The sequence below is a fragment of the Falco peregrinus genome, chromosome 8 (assembly GCF_023634155.1).
Source record: "Falco peregrinus isolate bFalPer1 chromosome 8, bFalPer1.pri, whole genome shotgun sequence".
Taxonomy (NCBI): domain Eukaryota; kingdom Metazoa; phylum Chordata; class Aves; order Falconiformes; family Falconidae; genus Falco; species Falco peregrinus.
Genome location: NC_073728.1, coordinates 64096675 through 64118706, shown reverse-complemented (window position 1 = coordinate 64118706; position 22032 = coordinate 64096675). Strand labels below are relative to the sequence as shown.

Sequence of the window (22032 nt, the reverse complement as noted above, 5' to 3'; positions counted from 1 at the left end):
GTGCTGTTATTGTTCCGTTGTGCCGCCCGGCGGGTGCCTCGCGCCCGGCGCAGCTCTCCGCCCGCGCGCTGCCGCCATGCCGGTGAGCCCAGCCGCGGCCGCCCCGGGGAGGGAGCCCTCGGGGCCGCGACTCGGGGAGTGCCGGCGGCTCCCCCCCCCCGCCGCCGCCGCCTGAGGGGGCGCAGCCCGGCCCTGGGGTCGTCCGGTTCCCGCATGCTTCGGCCTGTCGCTGACAGGAGCCGCGGCGCCCGCCGTGGGGGGGTTCGCAGGCCCCGCGGCTTCTGCTGCTCCCGCTCCCGGCGTGAGGGGCCGCCCGTGGTGGGGGGTGGCGGGCGGCCTGTGCTGGCCTGTCAGGCGGCGGGGCGTGGCGGCAGGTCTCTGGGCAGAGGCGGCGGGAGGCCGAGGCCGGGCTCTCCCTCCTCTCACGGGAAGGTCTCGCCTCCGCGCCCGAGCCGCAGCGGCCCCGGCCCGGCGCTGTCGGTGCGGGGCGCGGTGCGGCGGAGCCGCTGCTGGGGGGTCGGGGCGCGGGTCTGGGTGTCAGGCTGGGATCTGCCCTGGGCAGCGCTTGGGCCCGCCGGCTTTCCGCTGGGCGGCTGCGGGTGACAGCGCAGGGCGGCGTGGCTGGTGCGCTGGGGTCGCTGATTCGGCAGCTGATGCCAGAAACTTGCACCCGCGGTGGTGGAACGCCCCTGGGGGATCCTCCCCGCCGAGACGCGGCTGATCGCTCTCGTTCCGCCAGAGGAACAGAAGCTGTTCCTGGTCTCTGCAAGGGCCTGAGAGGAATCTAGGCAGCTGGTGGGAGAGGCGCTTGGAAACGGGGTTTGTTTCTTGTTGACATCCGAGACGGCTGCTTTAGAAGTCGTTAAATGATCAGCTGCAGCACCTAGCACCAAGGGTTGTGGCTGAGACTTTACTATATCAAATGGCTTTTAGATTTATTTAATCAGGAGAAGCATGTGACATCAAATTACTCAGTGGTGCTTCAAAACTTGTAACTACTTTGTGAAAGAAAAGGCTTGTGAGACTTTATAATGCACCTTTTGAATTTCCTAAATGATTAAAATTCAGCTAGTGTACTGAAGCTTGTAACTTAATGAATGCCCTTCAGCCAGTGCTGACTCGTGTCTGCTTATGTCATCTCTAAGGTTTGAGACTTGTGTGCTCCAGTGCGGGAGCATGGTCGGTGTTAGTGTATAACAATGGTATGGCTGCACCTACTTCCAGCAAACTGCTTGCAGGTTGTTTGCAAGCATGAACTTGTTTCTTAAAGAAATTCTTAGATGATATTGAATGTGGAATTATCAAATTTTACTTGATTGGTTTCCACGTTGGCAAACAGAAAACGATTGCATTGGCTGAGTAAGTGTACATTATTCTCTCAGCTTTAATTATACACCAGTTCTGGCTTTAAGTCCCCAAGTTTGCAATCCTATGGACATAGGCATCTGCCTGAGTCGATTCAACAGCGTTGTTTGTGCTTAAACAGGCAAGTATGTTAACAGTGGTGTTACAGCCTTTGGTGGTTTTTTCTTCTTTAATAATTATAGATCAACAAGCCTGAGAAGCTGGACAAGCCAGAGAGCTGTGATAATGTCAAGGTGGTTGTTCGATGCCGGCCTCTTAATGAACGAGAGAAAGCTACAGGCTACAAAATGGCAGTCAATGTGGATGAAATGAGAGGAACTATAACGGTTCATAAAACAGACTCATCCAATGAGCCTCCCAAGACATTTACGTTTGATACAGTGTTTGGACCAGAGAGTAAACAGCTAGATGTCTATAATTTAACTGCAAGACCTATTATTGATTCTGTCCTAGAAGGGTACAATGGTAAGTCCCTTGTTTAAAGTTGAGGATCCTATCTCCTGTTCTTTGCATTGTTAGAGTTTTTGCTGATCTTATTTAAGTTAGCTTCACTTTGAGGGCTATAGCCCTGTATAGTTTCTGTTGTGGCATCTGACTTAAAATAGCCTGAAGGTACATGTTCTGAGAACTCGATGGTTGTGCCTACTATGATCGTTAACAGTGGGAGACTGGTGATGAACAAGACTTGGCTGAGGTCAGTTAGCTGAATTGTTTTTGTTCTGTATCTTCTGTTTGCAAAAGATATGCGCTTTATCTCATTATTAGAATCCTCAGCGGCTCTTCACTATACAATTTCAGTAACCAGGCAGCTGCCACGTTCCTGCAGTAACTAGGTATGCATACCAGACTTGTGCATATAACTGCTGTATTTTCTCCTCTGAACTTTGCTGTTTTAAACTAAGATGACTAGTTAAACACATCTGTCCTGCCCCACACAGTCTGTTGCTTCCTACAGCTGGGAAGAGTATGACCATGATTTACATGTGTGTGTGTGGTGCATGTAAATGTATTGTGTAGAGGAAAGCAGGTGCTAGTAAGGAAGTGAATTACTGTTTTCCATAACGGTGTGCTATAAACAGTAGTATATTAAAAATTCTTAAAGGCTTGTAAAATGCCTAATCAAGTTTTGTGCTAACATACCCAGGTTTCAGCTGATTGAAATTCGTGGTTGAAAAATTAATGGTTCAGAGCTGTACCACAGAAGCTTTAGACTGGCCTTGGGGAAGCATTTTTTTACAGAGAGGGTGGTCAAACACTGGAACAGGCTTGTTAGAGGGGTGGTCAACGCCTAAAGCCTGTTGGTGTTTTAAGAAGCATTTGGATAGTGCCCTTAACAACATGCGTTAACTTGTGCTCAACCCTGAACTGGTCAGGCAGTTGGACTAAGCCATCACTGTAGGTCTGCAACTGAAACCTTCTGTTCAGCTTTTCTGACTTGACTTTTCAGCAGTGCTAGGCTAAACTTAAGAACCAGTACGTTTCTGGAGTACTAGAGTCTGGGATTTCAGTGAAGGTTCTGGATGTCTTCCTGTGCAGGTTGATTCTCTAGTCCAAATTGTAGCTGCATGTGCAGGTTCAGAACTGGGCTTGTGCTGTGGCCTGTGTTGTAGAAGCCTCATGTTGTTTCTGCTGTGGCTTAGAGTGCTAGCAGGAGTTGGTTTTGTAGTTGGTGTATCATGATCTTCCTCTAATTGACCATGTTATTAATTGGGCTTGCCTTAATTATTTGTGTGTGAGACCTAAGCGTACTAGTGCTCTGTACTTTAATCATGCTGCACAGTTAAAACAAGCTGACTTTTTCTTGGATATTTTGCAGGCTGGGTAAAACAGTGGTTCGGCCCTGTTTGCTGTGGTTGTTCAGCATTTCTTTTGCTCTCACCCTTGTACAGTATCTACTGCATGGGTGGAAAATTTCAAGTCCTTAACAACAGAAGTGTTTAGTGCTATCAGGCTAAGAAGGGTTGAGGTAAAACTGTGGTTAGCAGCTTCTTAGAATTTGTTCATATGTCTTCTTATCCTTCAGGTACTATTTTTGCATATGGGCAGACTGGAACAGGCAAAACTTTCACCATGGAAGGGGTCCGAGCAGTTCCTGAGCTTAGAGGCATCATTCCCAATTCCTTTGCTCATATATTTGGTCACATTGCCAAGGCAGAGGGGGATACAAGGTAAACAGCTTCTCTTCACTGCTTCTGTCTTTTGTATATCCATCTGTAGCAGGAGCCTGACCTTGACAATAGCAACTGAAATGGTACCTCTGGCCCTAGCTGAAAGACTCCTACTCGGGCAGTTTTTGATGGGGTAGCAGGATTGTGTTGGTATATCACTGTGTTTTCTTTGCACTCTGTGATTGTGTTGAATTTCTGCAAATGTCCTGCTAAGGAAGCTACTTTTTATCTTCAGGTTTTTAGTTCGTGTGTCTTACCTGGAAATTTACAATGAAGAAGTGCGGGACCTGCTAGGGAAAGACCAGACACAGAGATTAGAGGTGAGCCTGTTGTTCTGAATATAATGTTTCTTTTGAACAGTGAACAATCTTATATTTTAAAGACAAGAGGAGCACTTGAAGGGAAGTGGGAGGTTTGGCTTCTTGGCATGTGTACTGTTTCCTTTAAGGAACAGCAGATGGATATCACTGACTTCTGATTCTTTTGCACTTGGTCAGTTGCACAGGGAGAAGTGGGCTGTTCCATCTGAGTCAGTTTTGTGTCTGCAGTTCTGCCCCAAAGGCCCCTTGGCAGTCTTTCTAGAAACTGGAGCCCGAGATGTAAAGTCACTGTTTGCCATCATGGGAAACCAGTGGAATATTGTCCTGCATGAGTCTTCCTTAGCTGCTGATTCTGAGTGTTGGGGTGTTTTATGTGCAAGCCAGAACCAGGAGGAGTAAATCACTGACAGGGCCACTGAAAATTGCTGTTGGGGATCTCCTAAGGATGCTCAGTCTAAACTGTTTCTCTCTTAGGTTAAAGAGAGACCTGATGTGGGAGTTTATATCAAAGACCTTTCAGCTTATGTCGTAAACAATGCAGACGATATGGACAGAATCATGACTCTGGGCCACAAGAACCGTACGTAGCCTTGCTGTGGGCAGGTTTTTATAGCTCAGGCAGAAGAAAGGTCTGATTATGAGACCACAGTAAGAGATCCTGGTTCTAGCACCGGAAAGATTGTTTAGCTGAGCAGAGCAGAAAGGGTAACTCCTCCCAAACCCATTTTTGCAGGGGCAAATAAAGAAGGCTGTGCCTCCCACAATGGCCAGTGTCAGTGGGGGAAATGCAAAGGGGAGGATGCAATGAGGGCAGCTGATATTTTCAGAACTACTGGTGTGTGTGTGTTGGTCCTTTTCCCTCTTCATTTCTGATCAGGATGAACAACTAGCCCTGTGCTGTGAGTGGGAGGGTTTTTCTTCTCTGGAAGACTCCTTAGTTAAGCTCAGATCCTTTTATGGCCTAAAGTTCTGGCTACCGTTGCTCTTGTCATGGATTACTGTGTTCTGATTTCTCAAGATACAGCTTTTTCCAGGGTTCAGCTGTGAATACCTCAGACTACTGATCTTTGTAGCCTTAAAGAAACAGATGAGAACTACTGCTGCTCTTGGGATGAGAGTCTGTGGCTGGCTTAGAGCTACAGCAGGCTGTAACTCTTCTGCTAGTCCAGATTGGAGAGGTGCTGCAACTTCAGTGCCTAAGAATACAGTTTGCCAAGTCTGAGCATCCCTCTTCCACATTCTGAAAAACAGGGTTGGGATGAGTCCTCTTTGAGAGCAGGGAGAGTGTGATTAACTCTGAAGACAACATTGCTTTTTCTCTCTGTTAAAAGGTTCTGTTGGTGCCACAAACATGAATGAACACAGCTCTCGTTCGCACGCCATCTTCACTATCACTATTGAGTGCAGTGAGAAGGGGGTTGATGGAAACATGCATGTGCGCATGGGCAAACTGCACCTCGTTGATCTTGCTGTAAGTAGACCAGCTGGGTCTGCCATAATGCATGGTGCGCATGGCTGCTCATGTGTGCACTCTTGAAGGCACAGTAAAGGGCATGTCCATTGTTTGATGGCTAGAGCCCACCTTCTGTTTGATACTTGACTTCTTCTGTGAAGTATTCATTTGGGGCCTTAAATCAGAAGTGTACTAGGAAGTCTTTAGTGTAGCTAGAGCCTGTCCTGGTAAAAGGGCTTTTTTGCTTCTATAAAATAATCATTAAATGGATAAACTACATTGGAAAGAGCTCTCTGGACAGCATAACTGGGTCTTTTCAAGAGGCTGGGTGTTTTTTGGGGGGTTGTTATCATACAGTTCATCACTTGCAGGTTCCCTCCCTCTTGTCACTCACTTTGGATCAATGTAACTGTGCTGGCAAAATGCATCTTTGGCTTGAACTTTATGCTGGAGTAGCTTTCCTCAGAGAAGGTGCAGGGAAGGGGAGATTAAAGGCATTCAGTGTCTGCATGTTAACTTTATTTACATGATGTATGTTTAGGTTGCTCTATGAAGCTCTTTACAGTAATTTCAGTGTTGCTTTTCTTCCTTGACCTGCTGATAGGAAAGGCTGGAGATTGTGCTTAGCAGCTGCAGCTAGGTGCTTCATAACTGTTGACTTGCTTCTTATAATGCTTTTGTTCACAGGGACAAAATCTTCACTTTCCCAGCTGCATTACTCTGAGCAATCCAGAATTTGCTGGCACTGAAAGCTTTAGTTAAGACCTGTTTGACTTGTCTCTTTAACAGTGTCTGAGGTACTTGGCTAGGTTCTCTTAATAATGGATGAAAGTGACATGGCTGCTAGCATGACTTCAGGTGTAGTTGATTGTATTTGGAGGGAGGAGAAGTGTTAGATGATCTGTTGTAACTTTTGCTTCCTGTTCCCTTTCCAGGGTTCTGAAAGGCAGGCGAAAACTGGAGCCACAGGGCAGCGACTGAAGGAAGCTACTAAGATCAACCTCTCTCTTTCGACGCTGGGGAATGTTATCTCTGCGCTGGTGGATGGCAAGAGCACCCACGTGCCCTACCGTAACTCCAAACTTACACGGCTCCTTCAGGATTCTCTGGGGGGCAACTCCAAAACCATGATGGTAAGCTGAGACGCCCTTTCCAGTGCTAGCTGTCAAGCTGCATTTTTACAGGGATAGCATAGTGACTTTGCCATGAGAACAGGCTGGTATTTACCTCTTTTTTTTCAGAGCTGTTTGCAGCTCAGAGAACCTTCCATATACATATTTTTGTCTCTTATCTTTGCCTCTGTACAGGTGAGGTTCTAAGCACAGGGCAAATGTATAAATGTACATTACATGATCAAATAGAAGCTATGCTTGGGTAGCCAAAACCAGCTTTGGTGTAGAAGCAGCAGGAAGTCTTGGGAAAGAGTAGCAGTGTGAGACTTGCAAAGCTGGGGATGGGTCCCTGAAATGACCTGTTCCAGGCTCTGACACTCTGTCTTCTAGTAACTTGGTTTCCTGTGTGTCACAGTGTGCAAACATTGGACCAGCAGACTATAACTACGATGAGACTATCAGCACTCTCAGGTATGCAAACCGAGCCAAGAATATAAAGAACAAGGCCAGGATTAATGAAGACCCCAAGGATGCTTTGCTCCGCCAGTTTCAGAAAGAAATTGAAGAGCTTAAGAAAAAACTGGAAGAAGGTGAGATTCTCCTTCCTCCTGGTGTTTCTCTCTGCAGCAATGCTCATTCAGTTTGAGTGCGAGCATTCTTTGCTATTTGAAGATGTCACATGAGTTTGATAGCCAGTGCAGGTCAGTGTCCCGGTGGTGTTTTCCCTGGGGGGTTCTGGGAGAGGCATCCCAAGGGCTGGGGGGGACCTGGCTTTGTCATCTGGGTGGCACTTGGCCCTGGGCTAAGGGGTGGCTTCTGGGCTAAGCAAGGTGTGCCCAGACTTGCATGGTGAGCAGGAGGGCTCTGAACACTGTATAGGGAACTAAATCATACAATAAGTAAAGACCAAATGTTTTCCCAGTTCGAGGAGGAGGGATGCGGGTTTTTTTTTGGGGGGGGTGGGGAACGAACCAAAGTTGTGGAGCTAGAACTGGGGCTGACTTTCAAACACTACATGGAGAAACAAGAAGCTTCTTTAAGCTCTGTAACTTTGGCCTTGTGACACATATTAGTCCATCAGCATCAAAGAAGAGAAGGCTCTGAGGAGACATTATAGCAGCCTTCTGTATCTAAAGGGGACCTACAGGAAAGCTGGTGAAGGACTTTTTACAAGGGCGTGTAGTGGTAGGAAAAGGAGGGAATGGCTTTAAGCTGGAAGAGGGGAGGTTCAGACTAGGTATTAGGAGGAAACCCTTCCCCACGGGGGCGGCGAGGCGCTGGCACGGGCTGCCCAGAGCAGCCGTGGGTGCCCCATCCCTGGCAGTGCCCGAGGCCAGGCTGGATGGGGCTGGGGGCAACCTGGGCTGGTGGCCGGTGTCCCTGCCTGTGGCAGGGGGGCTGGACTAGACTATCTTTAATGTCCCTTCCAACTCAAACCATTCTGTGATTCTATGAAGGACCCTGCCAGAGGGAGTTTACTAAACCATGACCTTGGCACAACATCTCTCTCCAGAGAGATGCTCACAGCACAGAAGGGCTGTAGCAGTAAGTCCAGCATGGCTTGCTGTTTGGACTCTGCCCCATTCGGGAGAAGCAGGAAATGGTCAGTAATGTTTTTTTCAACGGTTGGGAGCTGGGTGTAGCTGTTCCATCCCTGGTGGGTGGAGGGTGGCTTCTTAAATTTTAGACCCTAAGCTACAGAACAAAGAGCCTTATGTTTGCTAACATTACTTGGAGGCCAGGATATTAAATGCTGAATTCTATTTGGTTTGGTTTCCAAACTCAGCCCAACACATCTGAGCATCATATCTGCAGTGGCAACACTGATAAACATTTGTGAAACTGGATGTTTTTGTCAATTAACAGCCGTCTAGCTTCATGTATACAGGTGTCTGATGAAGTCTCAAGTTTGTGGGAACTTTATCTGACCATTTAATCTTCCATCTGAGATGGAAGAGGCGGTATGGGGAGACTCTGCTAGGAAAACATTATATCTTAGTGCTTTGACAGTGCAAGGGATGCTTTATTTGCTATGAAAGGCACCCATTTGAGCTTTAACGTACACACAGTGACTTCACAGTATTACATTGCTTATCTTGATTTTCCTTAAGCTTCCTGAACCATGGCAATCTGCCTGTCTACTCAACATTTAATGACTTCTGCAGGTGCTCATGTCAGATACTGCTGGGTTTGGGCAAATGCTGCTGTCACAGTAACAAGCTGATACAAGGTGAAGGAAAGCGCATCAGAAAGCACGCTCTTCTCTTTTAGGGGAAGAGATATCTGGTTCAGAGAGCAGTGATTCTGAAGAGGAGGATGAAGATGATGATGGGGAGATTGGAGACGATGGGGAGAAGCGGAAGAAACGGCGGGGTAAGGCAGTAGAGATTCCTGTCAGTGCCACTAGTCTCCTGTTACCCAGGAACTGGTGTCAGAAACTGTAGCCAGAGCCAGGTGGGGAAAAGTGGAGTTGTAGAGCTGCCCTACTGCCGCTGCAATTATCATGCCTCTTCTACAAATGAAGCTATTTGGTGCCATCTCTGTAGACGGACTGCTCTGAACCTGTGTAGTATCTGCTTCCACTTGGGTAGTTGTGCTTGTGGTAACATTCTCTTTTGTGGTGGCTCCTTGGTTGCCGCAAGGTGGCTGTGTATGGCTTGTGACTTGTGGTGTGGAACTTCCTCTGCTCACAGAGGTGGGAGGAAGAAGGAACCAAAGATCAGTGGTAGGCAGATGTGGCTTTTGTAACCATGGGAATGGTTGGAGGGGAATTTTGGCTGTGGTTTAGGCAAAGGATTCATCTGTCTTATGGATGTTCAATAACTGACTTTTCTGGTGTCCTGCTCTATGTTGGTAGAGGAAAAACTTGACCTTTGGGTGTCTCTGTGCAAGCTGAAAGGCTGGATGGGAACTGCACACCCCTTGTTTGGGAGCATTTTGGAAACCCCATGGCTTTGTCCCACATCAGTGTTAAACTGTGTAACATCTAAATCCAAAGGGATGTTGCTGAACCTACAACTGCAGGTCACTGTGTACCATGGGATGCTGTGGCTCCCAGGGAGCTTGCTGTGCCCCAGAACCTCTCTGACATTTCCTCATGGGGAGTAGAGAAATCAAGCCCAATGCTACACCTAAACTTAGAGCTTGTCTAGTAGACTGATTTTGCCATTCAAACTGCTTTCCTGTCCTGAAGCACCCACATCAGTTTAACAGGATTCTTAAGTGTTCCCATTTTAGATGCGCTTTCTTCATTTACTATCTGTCCAAGTGGAGTTGTAAATGACCTTTGTCATGTCTTTGATAGCTGTAATGACTCTGACTTCATTTTTCACCTTTTGGCAATTTCTAGAAGTGAAAAGATTGACCACTGTCTCCATCAAGAAACGAAGTCCTGCCCAAATCTCCTCCTAAGAGGAGACCACCTTCAAAGTTTTGCTTGAAAGGAGTAGAGGGCAAATAATTGACTTGCTCGGGTTCCAAACTAGCTATGTTAACTTCTTCAAGTAAGGGTGGTGCTTAGCAGTATGCACAGTAACTGTCTAAGCCGATTCTGCCTTCTGGAGGGAAGAGTGCATGTTGCCACGCACATAAGACTAGAAAAGACTCCTGGTCACTGAATCCTCTGCTACTGCAGATATCCACAGCCTTCTCCACTATGATCTGGTCTGTGCTGTTGTTGCTTGAAATGAAAGCTGCCTTGGCATGTTGTTTTAAGCTGTAGGCTGGTTAAGATGGGTTTTAACTGAAGTGTCTTTCTGAGCATGCTATTTTGTGCTGGGAAACGGTGGCTTTGCAAGCTGAGTCTGGGAGGGATCCTAGCCAATGCTTCCTAATGGGAACTTGTGCCTTTCTGAACTAGGTTGCTGGCCCGACTGGGTTTCTTTACTTCAGAACTAACTTCCCATCTGCATGTTTCTTTCCTCTCTGGGTTTTTCTGTGGGACGCATTTCTGTTTTCCAGGCAGTAGCAGCAGCAGTAGTTCAGACTCCACATGCTCTGTCATAGAGAAACCTCTGGATAAGTCCTTCACTAGTGAGTGGGAGCTCTTAAGTCCTTTAAGCTTTGGCCTCTCCATAATCTGCACACTCCATTTTGCAATGCTGCACTGTTCCCTGCTATGTCTGTTGGAAAGATAAACCTGAGCTTTTAACTCTGCTAAAGCATGCCTTTCCTTTGCTGCTTCTGTGCTTGAAACAGTTGTTCAATGTGGACAGTGTTAGCCAGGTACAAGAGAGAATAGGAAGCAATTTAGTATGCTACCTGAGCAAGGCTCAAAGACAACTGAGAAAAAAATAGGTTAAAAAGTTTGCAACTCTGTATTAAATGCTCCCTTTAAAATACCAGGAAAAAGCCTGAGCTAACTTTATGTGAGTTGCTACAGTATGAGTTTATGAAAAGAACAGCTGAACAGGTGAAATGGGTTGTGCTGTGTTATACTGGGCTCTGCCTTCTCAGAATTAGTTCTGGAGAAAACAAATGGAGCAATCAACAGTATATTTATACTTGCAAAGAAAATGTGGTAATACTTGGTTGATCATCTTTATTTTGGCAGGTACTTAAAAAAAACCAAAACAACTCACCCTTGATGGTGGTTGGGGTTTAACTGCCCCATGATATTACGTTTTTGATCAGTGGGGTTTAATTCAGAGGACAAGGCACCTAGATTGTGGTCTGGAAGTGAAGAAGTCTGCTCCTGGTCAGAGAGAGGGCTCTGTGACTTTAAAAACTCAACAATCAATTAGTGATGACAAAAGAAAGAAATCGCATCTTAGGACTTGGCTTGTAGTGACTTCACCAACTGTTGTGGTTATCTGTATGGATGCAGTCTGCTCCCCTCCCTGTGTGGAGAGGGTCTGGAAAGTATTACTGGATGCTTCAATCACGTTTATACTAGTTACACTAGTAGAAGGCATCAGCTCAGAGAAAGCGTGATAGAAGGTTAAGAAGGATCACAATTTTAAGGGAGACCTTTGGTGGGTCATAGGATGGTAGGCTTGGAATCTGCTTGCTTCAAATTTGCTCTTTCAAAGCTTGCTCGAAACCTTGAGTATTTTATTTGGATGAGGACAGTTAATAGCAAACCACTGATGTGGCAGCGGGTGAATGAGTCCATCTCCTGCAAGTTTGGAGACAGTTCCATAGAAGTTGCACCGGGCTTTTGGTGATTAGGATAAGTATAGCTATGTGTGGTTTGGGATATTAACTGTCCTCAAGCGTGACCCTTTTGCATGTGGTGGCTTTCATTATCCCTTTCCTGTCCTGCCTTTTTTGCTGCACTTGCTTGAGTAACCAAAACTGGCTATATACCTCTATGGAAGCATCAGTTACTGCAAATTAACCTACTAATCCCCTGTGTAATTAAATGGAGAAATCTTGTGCTGAGTCTCCCTATGTGCAACTGTCATGTATCTTACAAAGGATTGGCTTGGAAACTTGGTTAAAACTTATTAGCATACAGAAGACGCATTCTATTTTGCAGGTAATATAACAGAATTGGCTATCTTGAGTATGGGGGGAAGCATTAGGTCTGTTATTGAAGAAGAAATCTACCCTCTTTAATTGTTTCTTAGGGCATGATCTTTGCGGCAGGCTCATAATAGTACTTCTAGATTCTGCATTGCGTTGAATGGGCAGAAGAAAGCAAGAGTGAGCTGAAGATTATCCTGGATATGCAAAGCACTCTGAAGTACAGAAACTTTCTCTGCTTTAGCATAAAATCGTGATGCACTAATGTTTGCTCTAATGGAGTTTTTCAGTGACAATTATCCTCTGTTTTCCACTCTAGAAATGTGCATATATAAATATAGTGAATGTTTGTTCTGATGCTGATGATTGTCCAAGATGACCAAGGCAATAATATGTTTTCTTTCCTCCTCTTTTTATGCATATGCTGCCTCTCTGCGATTTGCTTTCTACTTCCTCTTAATGCAAGATCAAGCAGGTTGGTGTAATTGATTTCCACCTCCTTGTAATAAAATTGCAGAGCTTGTGAAAGAGTCTTAAAACTTGGTTTAGTTCACCTTTTTCTCTTAAACTGAGAATGTATAGGGCTGTGCACTAACAGTCAGAAGCCTTTACCTGGCCTGTCTCTGTGATGAGCTCTGTATAGCACTTTCAGAAAGCTTCTTACTCAAAGACTAATTGGAGAGAGGTTTTTTCCCCACCACAAATCCAGAAATAAGTGCTTATTATCTGATCTCAAAGTTTGGCAGATGGAAGCTAAGGCATTGTTTGCTCTAGTGCTAAAGTCCTTACCTTGTCACAAAACTAATTGTCTTGCATGAACAAATGTGTATACAGATACATACATATCTATATCCATATGTGTTTATGTGTGTACATGTATGTTTAAAAATATGGTGTTTTGTCTGCTAGAGCTTATATATGTGTATAAAGCTGAATAAAGACTGGAGGAAAGGGAAGCCTTTAACTGAACAACGTCCTCAAGCATGTTCTGACTATATGCGTTATGTCACTGTGGGGGGAAAAAAAGTCCCTTGACAGTTGAAGGCTTCTGTTAGTTTCTAGGCATCTGGATTCTACATTTTTTGGGTTTGTTTTTCCATGTCTGGAGAAGAACAACACAGGAAAATGAAGGATTTGCTTATAATGAATAAAGGGAGACTTGGGACTTGTGGGAGACTTGTGGATTTGAGGAAATGCACGTAGGCTGGGCATGCTCTCACTCCAGATAACCCCCAGTGATCTCTGTGTTCACCTCCCTTAGGCCCTCTTGGGATTACAATGAAAGTTGACTCGGGGCTTGCAGAGTGACTTCCTGGAGCAGCAACCTCACGCTTTGTTTCAAAATCGCGGGAGTTTGAGGCTAGCTCTTCAGACAGACTCTGGCTGCTTCCTTTGCAGCTTTCTGTGAAATGTTACTGGTTTGCTGTGGTAGTAATTATGTTGTAAAGACACAGCTGACTAGTCATAGCAAACCTCAGTACTTTAAAATCTGTGTAGTCACTGTTACATAAGTCAAATACCACCAAAAAGTTTTGTTGATAGCCTGTTTTTCATAGGGCCGTTTGGCATTTCTCTAGTCTCTGTATTTTCATAGTAGTGTGTTCTTAAAGTATCTATGTGCTCATTTTGCAGTAGGTAAGCCCATAAGGAGCCCAATGAATGAGGGCTGGTGGGGATGCTAAGCTGACATTTCAGTATGTAACTCTTGATAGTTCAGCTCTTGTAGTTGCAGGTCAAGGCAGTCTTCTGTCTCCCTTCATTTGGTCTAGTCTGCATAATTAGAACATCTGAGTTTCGAGCTCGGACTTCTTCTTGGGCAGCGTTCCCTCTCCAAGTGTTGTTCTTCATGTGTTTTCTATTTTGGGGGCATTAGTTCGTGTTAGTTATATAGTGTTGCTTCTCTGTAGGAACTGGTGGCAACTAGTCAGTGTTAAAAAGGGATTTGAAAGACTTGAGTTGTGCCCAGCTTGGAGGTGACATCTAATTAAATTTTTATTAAATGCAAGTGTTGAATCTGAACTGGGGAAAAAATGCCTTGATACAGAGGCTATCTTATTTTTCTGTGAACTAATTTTCCCCCCCGTCTCTTCCAAAGGCAAAAAGAAAGTTTCCCCTGATAAGATGGTAGAGATGCAAGCAAAGATTGAAGAGGAGAGAAAAGCTCTTGAAACTAAGCTTGATATGGAAGAAGAAGAAAGAAACAAAGCCAGAGCTGAACTGGAGAAAAGGGAAAAAGATTTGCTTAAAGCTCAGTAAGTACCCTGCTCAGAGCAGTTTGTGTGGTTGTACAGGTTTTTCCTTCCTTAGTTTGCAATGCAGTTATAGATATCTGGAGATTTATGGTGAGGTGTCTGTCAGACTGTGTAAACTGAATATCAGCTCTTGCTATTATCAAAGTGAAAGAGGAGCTTACTTTGCTTTCAGAGTTTAAAACAGATGGAAAAGACAAACTTTATCCTTTTGCCACTTCTTTCTTCTCTGACCTTTGTCTGCTTGTGTAAGATAGAGTAGAAACATAAATGACTCCTCCAAACCCTGGAGACCTGTGAAGAGCAGCTGTACTCCTTGGTCAGTGGGTAATAGCTGCATAGCAAGCCAGGTTTTCTGCAGCATACTCTTAGGAGCTTGTCACTTTGGGTGTAGGGGTTCCCCTCTCTGGAGCTGAAAAGCTGCTGAGACTGCACTGGCCCATGCGAATAGGACAGTCCTGCTGTCAGAAGCTGCTCGGACAGCAGCCAGCATTCCTGGTTTGTATCTCAGCTGCCCTGCCTTGATCTCTGTTCACTCACTTCCATTTCTGCACCTGCCTCTGGGCGTTGCTGTACTGGCAGGACTCTTGGGGAGAGGGTGCCTTGGGTAGCCTGGTGATATTGCTGGTGCTTTGCAGCCCCTCACAGAGGGGACTTGCAGCAGAAGAGAGTTGTCTGCTGACCTGTTTTGCTTCTGAGAAAGCAATGGGAGCTGGAGCACAAGCAACTCCCTGCATCCACTTGTACTGCTTCACCCCCACTTAAACCCTTGGCAGCAAGACAAGTTTTTCCAGCCCTGTGAATGCTGTCTGGGCTGTACAACTGAGCTGGACCTGCTGCTGCGCAAGCACTGTAGGTTAGGAAGTTTTACACTTACCTGTGTCTCTAGACAAGAGCACCAGTCCCTGTTGGAGAAGCTGTCTGCATTGGAGAAGAAGGTAATTGTGGGAGGAGTAGACTTGCTGGCAAAAGCAGAGGAGCAAGAGAAGCTTCTAGAAGAATCTAATATGGAACTGGAAGAACGAAGGAAGAGAGCGGAACAGCTTCGCAAGGAGCTTGAAGAGAAAGAGGTGGGGTCATATGCTGTAGCTGTCTGAAAACAGCAATGGCAGGGCACACCGTGTTTTGTGCCTTGGGCACTGCTCATTTGGGTGAAGTGGGCTCTACCCTGTGTGCGCAGCAGGAGCTAACGAGTTTGGAGGCCGTACGGTGGCAGGGCGATCACTGGGTCTGAGCTAGCCTGGTTCAGCCAGGCCTCCGTGCCGTTGGCAAATGCTTTTTGTTCAAGTAGTTTCTCCTCTTGTTCATACTATTGCAGATAGTTTCTTTGTTTATGTTAACGTGTGGATGTCTGTGCTAAATGTTGCACACAGCAAGAACGCTTGGACATCGAGGAGAAGTACACAAGCCTCCAGGAGGAAGCACAGGGGAAAACCAAAAAGCTGAAGAAAGTTTGGACAATGCTTATGGCTGCAAAATCAGAGGTTAGTGTCTAAAGTCCTCAGCCTGTGATCACGTGAGGGACTGTAGCTGGGAAGGGTAAGCCAACAGCTTTGTAACACTGGGAGAAATTGCCATATGTTTAGAAATGTTTTTCTGTGCCATCCATTTGGGTCATGTAACTCAAAAAGATCTAATTAAGTCTGGTGTTGGAGCTTCATTGGGAGGCACGTTGTAGAGCTTTTCCCCAATCCAGGCTGAGAGGGGCTATGTGCAAGACATGGAGAGACTCAGAACTTCGAGGAAAAAAACCTGGTTATTTCTGAAACATAGTAAGTTGTTAGCTGGCAGTCCAGTCTCCTGCTTTGCAGCAGCCTAAATGCTCCTCTGCTCTTAGCTCTCTGTCCTTTCTGCCTGTTGCCCTTGTTATCTCTTCCTCAGTCACTGGATGAATGTGCCCTTTGGCTGGTGTCTGAGGTTCCTGTTTCATGAAAAGTGCATTTTGTCTTTGGGATCAGAGATTTTCCTTGAAATCTTGCCAGGGATGTAACTTGTCTGCATGCTCTTCATCAGCTCTTAGCTGATGCAGAGCTTGGGTTGGCAGAAGGCCAGTTTCATTTTTATGAAACTGAGAATTAATGCTCCTTTCAGCCATCTCTGAGCCAGAATGTTTCAGAGTGTTTATTCTTTTAGAGATAATATATTAGTACTTATCACCAGAGTTTGCTTTTGTTTCCCAAAACCCTTGTATAGGCAGAAGACTGTTCTCTTAGGCTGTTACCATGTCTTAAGCTAGCTGTGATGCCTCTCAAATGCCTTGTTTGTTTTCAGATGGCAGATCTGCAACAAGAGCATCAGAGAGAAATTGAAGGATTACTAGAGAATATTCGGCAGCTGAGCAGGGAACTTCGTCTGCAGATGCTTATCATAGACAACTTCATTCCTCAGGACTACCAGGTAAAGATGTAGGATTGTGCTATGCAGGCTGAACCCTCCAACTTCTATTCTGTCCAACAAGTGGAATGAGCTGGCTTTTCTCTTCCCGAGGTGTTCACAGTGAACCAATTAACACTTGTCTGTGAAGTTGTAGTGCAAATGAGTTGGTACATGTTGCTGTGAGCCTTGCTTTGCTGTGGCTCAGCTGAGCAGGTGCAGCTTGGTTGCATTCATGTGTTTGTGCCATCACCTGGTTCTAACAATCCAGATAATGTTAAAGTGGGAAAAGGTGCTTTTGTCAAGTGACTCTTGTAACTTGGTGGACTTCTGCTTGAAGTTCACCTGGAAGAAGATCAGAGTTCGTAGGTGCATTTGGCTCCAAAACCAGCTCTATGATGTGATTAATGAATGCAGAATGGCTTTGTTCTATTTCTTGGAGGTTTTGATAACTTTGGCTACAATTCCATGGTTATGGAATCTGCTTTAGGGAAGCAGTGTATGATGTTTCAGGGATTGTAAGCAGAGGGATATACTAGTCTGTTCTCTTGCAGCATATTTGCCTAATGGTTTAAAAAAAAAAATCATTCACCCACATATTTAACTACTATATTCACCATGTGCCCATGCTCTGGGTCTGTTCAAAACCTCTTTTTTCCGCTGTGCTTGAAGCTGTGGTTGCTAATGTCTGGTATTAATACAATGTAGTAAGACTAAGATTGAACTTGGAACTCTTCACTTCTTGTTTTCTTTGTGAACCCAATAGCCAGGAAATTCATGATGAGCTTAAATATGATGCATGCTATTGAACAGAAAATACAAAAGCTATTTCCCTTAATCTTTTGTCTTTTCTGTATTACAATGTGTGTTTATTGCTATCCTGATGGCATTGGCATAATTGGAATTCCCACTCAAGCATGGCCTTCCCATGAATACAGTTTGGGAGTGGTATTTTTCTCTTCTGTAGTCTTGAGAGTGTAAATTGGAGTTTTTGAACGTGATATGGCTGTCCTGAAAAAAACAACTTGGAACGGTCAAGACTGTTCTTAAGCAGCTTGTCCAGCCTTTAGGGGAGATATGTTCCGGGAAAAGGCATCTGGAGGGTGAATTGTGTAAGTCTATAACAATTACTGTTCTAATTTATTTCTAGGAAATGATTGAAAACTACGTTCACTGGAATGAAGACATTGGAGAATGGCAGCTGGTAAGCTAGCTGGCTGGCTCATGTACAACCTAACATTAACTGAGCCCAGAAGTAAATTGATAAAGCTGTAGTCAGTTTTACTGTGTACAGTAGGCATTACTAACAGACCTTTCTTTCTTTAAGAAATGTGTTGCATATACGGGAAACAATATGAGGAAACAGACACCTGTCTTGGATAAAAAAGAGAAAGATGTGAGTGATTCTTTATAAGCTTGTATTGAACTGCCTAAGTCTAAGTTCTGCTTCCTGTGCCTGCCACTGCACATTTACAGGGAAACTGTCCAATTTGAATTTCCTCTTCTTTTGGAGAGATGAACCTTTTTAGTGTTACAAAAGCACTGCTGATCAGTGTATAAAATCATTCTGATCTCGTTTTATGGGTTTTTTGATTTTTTGGTGTGTGTGGGTTTTTTTTTTTTTTTTTTAGCCCTTTGAAGTGGACCTTTCCCATGTTTACTTAGCTTACACTGAAGAAAGCTTGAGGCAATCTCTGATGAAGCTGGAGAGGCCAAGGACTTCAAAAGGAAGATCCAGGCCCAAGACGGGTAGAAGGTGAAGAACTTTGGAGTATCTGTATTTAATGGGGGATTTACCCAGGGGAAGGCTTAAGTCTGTGTATACAAACTTACCGTAAGTCTTCAAACACTTAATGAGAAGACAAAATGCTAAAATTTTGCATGGTATAAAGTTTACCAGTGCCAAGTGTGACAGAACCAAGCTGAAATCTCTTTGACAGTAAGATCTTGACCAGAAAGACTTGTCTGGAAAATTTTTCTGATGCCCTTTTGCTGCATTCCCGTCTTCTGGCTGCTTGCTTTAGCTTTTACTGTGTTCTGTGTTTCGGTTTAACAGCTGACACATCAACAGTACATACATGGTTATTACTGGAAAGTAATGTGCTGTTGGGGGAGATTTCAGCACAGATTTCTTTGGACTGTTTTTGTGTGGTTTTGACAAATGCTTGTGGAAGAGTAACACTGTATAGTTTTGACTTGAAATGTAGCTGGTTTCTGACTTCCGTAGACAGCATAATGATGTGTGTATGGTGTTGTTTTTCCCTTTCCTTTCTGCTCTCCAAACAGAAAACACTCAGCAAAGCCAGGAGCCGTCATTGACTCTCTGCTGCAGTAGGTGTGGTCTGTTCAGAATTGCCGTAAAAATCAGTGAGTGTATAAGACTTGGTCAGAATATGGAATTCAAGAGGTGGCACAGTCTGACATGGCTAATAAAATCCATACCTTGCTGGTATGGAGCTTTACTTTAAAAAAATGTATTTTTCCTTAGTTGCCTGTATATTGTATGTTATATTAACATAATATTATAACTGGTATATATGATGGTTGTGAAATTCCATGTGTTAAATGTGTTGTGCAGGGAAACTATTGTTGGCAATCCTTGTTGAAATGTATAGGAAATAAGGGTTCTAGATGTGTGTTTAAGTGCTAGAAGATGTTAGCTCAAAACGGTTGATGAAATCCTAAAATTTAAGGCTGATAAATCTGATTTTTGCCCTGCTTTGCACATAACCGGCAGCTTTCACTATTGTCCTCTGTTGCACTGATCTGTGTTTGAATGTGGTGGCTGCAAACCTTTAAGAGCATCAAACCCTTTTATTTAAGTGTTCCTCACTGTGGCTGTTAACCTGATCGTATTGTGTATCAAATACACAGTCTTTGTCCCTTGACTTGCTGTCTTGCTGTACAAAGAAAGTAGTTGGGTAGGGGAAACATGAACTACAAAAGTCTGAGACTTGTGGGAAGGGACCATGCTCTCTTTAAGTGCAACAGAAAACAAGCGTGTCTAGTGCTTTTATTTTTGTCTATTTGCTTGTGATGCTAGCGTTCTGGAGAATGAAGCCTTTGGTGCAAAGGCAAAAGAGCTCTCTTCCCTCCTTTTAAGGCTGTGTTGCAGCATTGCTTTGGCTGCTTTTTATGCTTCTGAGCTGGAATTTTTTAAATGTATGTGAATTGTTCTTAATCCGAACAGCAGAGATTATTTAAGGGGAATGCTGTAACACTAGGGCTTGGCTTCAGCCCTGGGACTGTGAGCGTTATGGCTCCATTTTCTCATCCCTGGCTACAAGAGCACTGGATTAGTGCTCTAAATTGAGGATGAATTTAACTCTGCTATACTAAAACAGGCATGAATTGCCCAACTTTCCCAGAACAGTAAGATACCTTGAAATAACTGATGCTTGTATTCCCTTGTAGACTGTATCATCTCAGGTTTCTGGCTATGCTCTGATGAGAGGAAAAAAAAAAATTCTGGTCTCTAATAATAACAACCATTTATTTGTGGTGGCTGCTCTTTTTCTTTGATGTTTATGCTGCTAATAGACACATATCACTTTAACACATTGCTTTTGTGTCACAGAAAATGCATCTTTTGGATTGTGTGTGCTTTAACTCATGCTGGAGCATGTCAGCTGCAGGCATCTTAGCAGCTCCCATGCCAGGGTGGTGGTAATTAGCTGTAACTTCCGTGTAAGCTTAGTGTTACCTAGAGGTTTAAAAAGCTGTGATTATTAATGGAGAAATTGAGACCTTAAGCATGACAGAAGGAACAAGACAGCTTCTTGGGTGTCCTGAGTTCTTGCTAGTAGCCACATTTGCAATTACTAGAATGTTCTTGTGAAGTCCTTAGAGTAGTTAATCATCGTGACAGTAAGAAAGGGGGATCAACTTTTAACTGGATGTACCTTGTGGCTCTATGACAGGTCTGTAACAGGATCCGTAGCAGTTGAAACTGGTCTTTAAGGGCATATTTTGCTCTGGAGGTGTATTCAGTGCTATTCTAAACAAGATGTGAGCTTTTTCCCTGTTTTTTTTTTAATGTGTTTTTCAGGATCATGACTTAAACAACATACTGCCCTCTTATTTTGAGGCTGGGGGGAGTGTCACCTAAGTTCATACAAGATTCAAATACAAACACTAGCATTTTTTTTCTAGCCTCACACTGAAAGAGCTAAATCAGAATTTTTGTTGAGCTAGGCTGTAGTTAGTTTTTTTTTTCTCTTGAAGAGCTGACCTTACTTTGAATGTGCTTGGAGAGTTGGGTTTATCTTGTGTGACATACTTCTCATCAGACAAGACAGACTGAAAATGGCTTAGGTGACATTTTGTCCAAGGCCTTATGTCAATTCTGAGTCCGAGCCTGTACTAGTTCTCAGAACCAGGGATGACTGTTGTTTCCCTATTGTTATGTGGTGTTATGCTAAGATTTGTTGAACGATCTGTTTTTAAGAGTTTCTCCTGAACTGAGCTTTCAAAAAGACTGTTGAAAAGTCTTTTACCTGACAGACATCAGTGGCTTAAAGATACCATAGTGAACCATAACACTGCATTTCAAGTATTTAAAACTTAACTATGAAGGCGTATGCTTAACAACTCAATGTTACAGTCCTGCTGCTGAAAGCAATAGTACTTTACCTATTTAAGTGAGCCTTGGGGCAGAGAAAACAGTTAATTGCTTGCATAGCTTTTTCATTGGCAGATTGGAGAAACTGTTGATAATAGCCTGTTAATAGGGGCTTGGAGAACAAATTATCTGCTCTTTCGAGAGGACTTTAAGTGGAACTGTCATGGTCATGATGATCTATCAACTTGGCTTACCTTATAACGAGGGTGTTTTGCTGAAGTTCTGGGAACTTTCTTTTAAAACCAGGGAGTCTGGCTGATCATATGGGCCTTCTCTAGCCCTGGACAATCTGTGAATGTATTGTGGGTCCATAACATGATTTAATGAGGAAGGGGTTCGGTTTGTGTGGGTGGTTTTTTTTAGGAGCTTAATACAGCCATTCTCATCCCAGGTCAGTATGTGCTCTATAGTATTTATCAAAAATCATATTACCATAATATATATTGTGTGTGCTCATCTTTGCATCTTGCTACCAGAAGATTCCCCTCATTCCAGAACAGTGACCTTAACATTGAGGTTTTTGATGCTTTATGTTGTTTAACATTGTGTGAAGGAATTATTTCATATTTAACTTGTTCCTGATCCTTTCTTTAAGAGGAGGGGAAAATGGTCCTTAGTGCCTTTCACTGACTACACTGTCTGCACATGTCCAACTTCCACCTTTCTCAACAGTTCTGCTTAGCCAGTCCTGTACACAGGAAGAACTACTAGTTTTTGTATAATTTGTCTTCCTATTTATTGGTCTTCTAACTGTTTATTTCTGATTTTTCATTGTTTTATGATTAAACTTTATTCATTACACTGTATATATCTGTATTGTGTCCCTGGAGCATGTTCATACCAAGAAATAAAATTCTTGATTCCTAGTTCCCCTCTGTGCATGTTTGTCAAATGACTGTACATAC

The 22032-nt window shown here is 44.1% G+C and overlaps 1 protein-coding gene across 4 annotated transcripts; it reads left to right on the top strand.

Moving 5' to 3' along the window:
- The first annotated feature begins 6 nt into the window (after nt 1-6).
- KIF3A (kinesin family member 3A) lies at nt 7-21993 on the top strand. 4 transcript variants are annotated; one of them, XM_055812071.1, is made up of 19 exons: nt 7-82; nt 1548-1830; nt 3389-3533; nt 3769-3853; nt 4328-4433; nt 5185-5324; nt 6242-6439; nt 6834-7008; nt 8690-8791; nt 10379-10450; nt 12351-12359; nt 13980-14136; nt 15023-15203; nt 15507-15617; nt 16405-16530; nt 17657-17710; nt 17834-17902; nt 18138-18262; nt 18793-21993. In XM_055812071.1, exons 1-19 carry the CDS (start codon nt 77-79, stop codon nt 18839-18841), a joined length of 2193 nt encoding a protein of 730 aa, XP_055668046.1. In that variant the 5' UTR covers nt 7-76; the 3' UTR covers nt 18842-21993. The 4 variants fall into 4 exon arrangements, with proteins under 4 accessions (XP_055668046.1, XP_055668044.1, XP_013159000.2 ...); XM_055812069.1 differs by lacking the exons at nt 10379-10450; nt 12351-12359; XM_013303546.3 differs by lacking the exons at nt 7-82; nt 10379-10450; nt 12351-12359 and adding an exon at nt 159-819.
- The last annotated feature ends 39 nt before the right edge of the window (nt 21994-22032 follow it).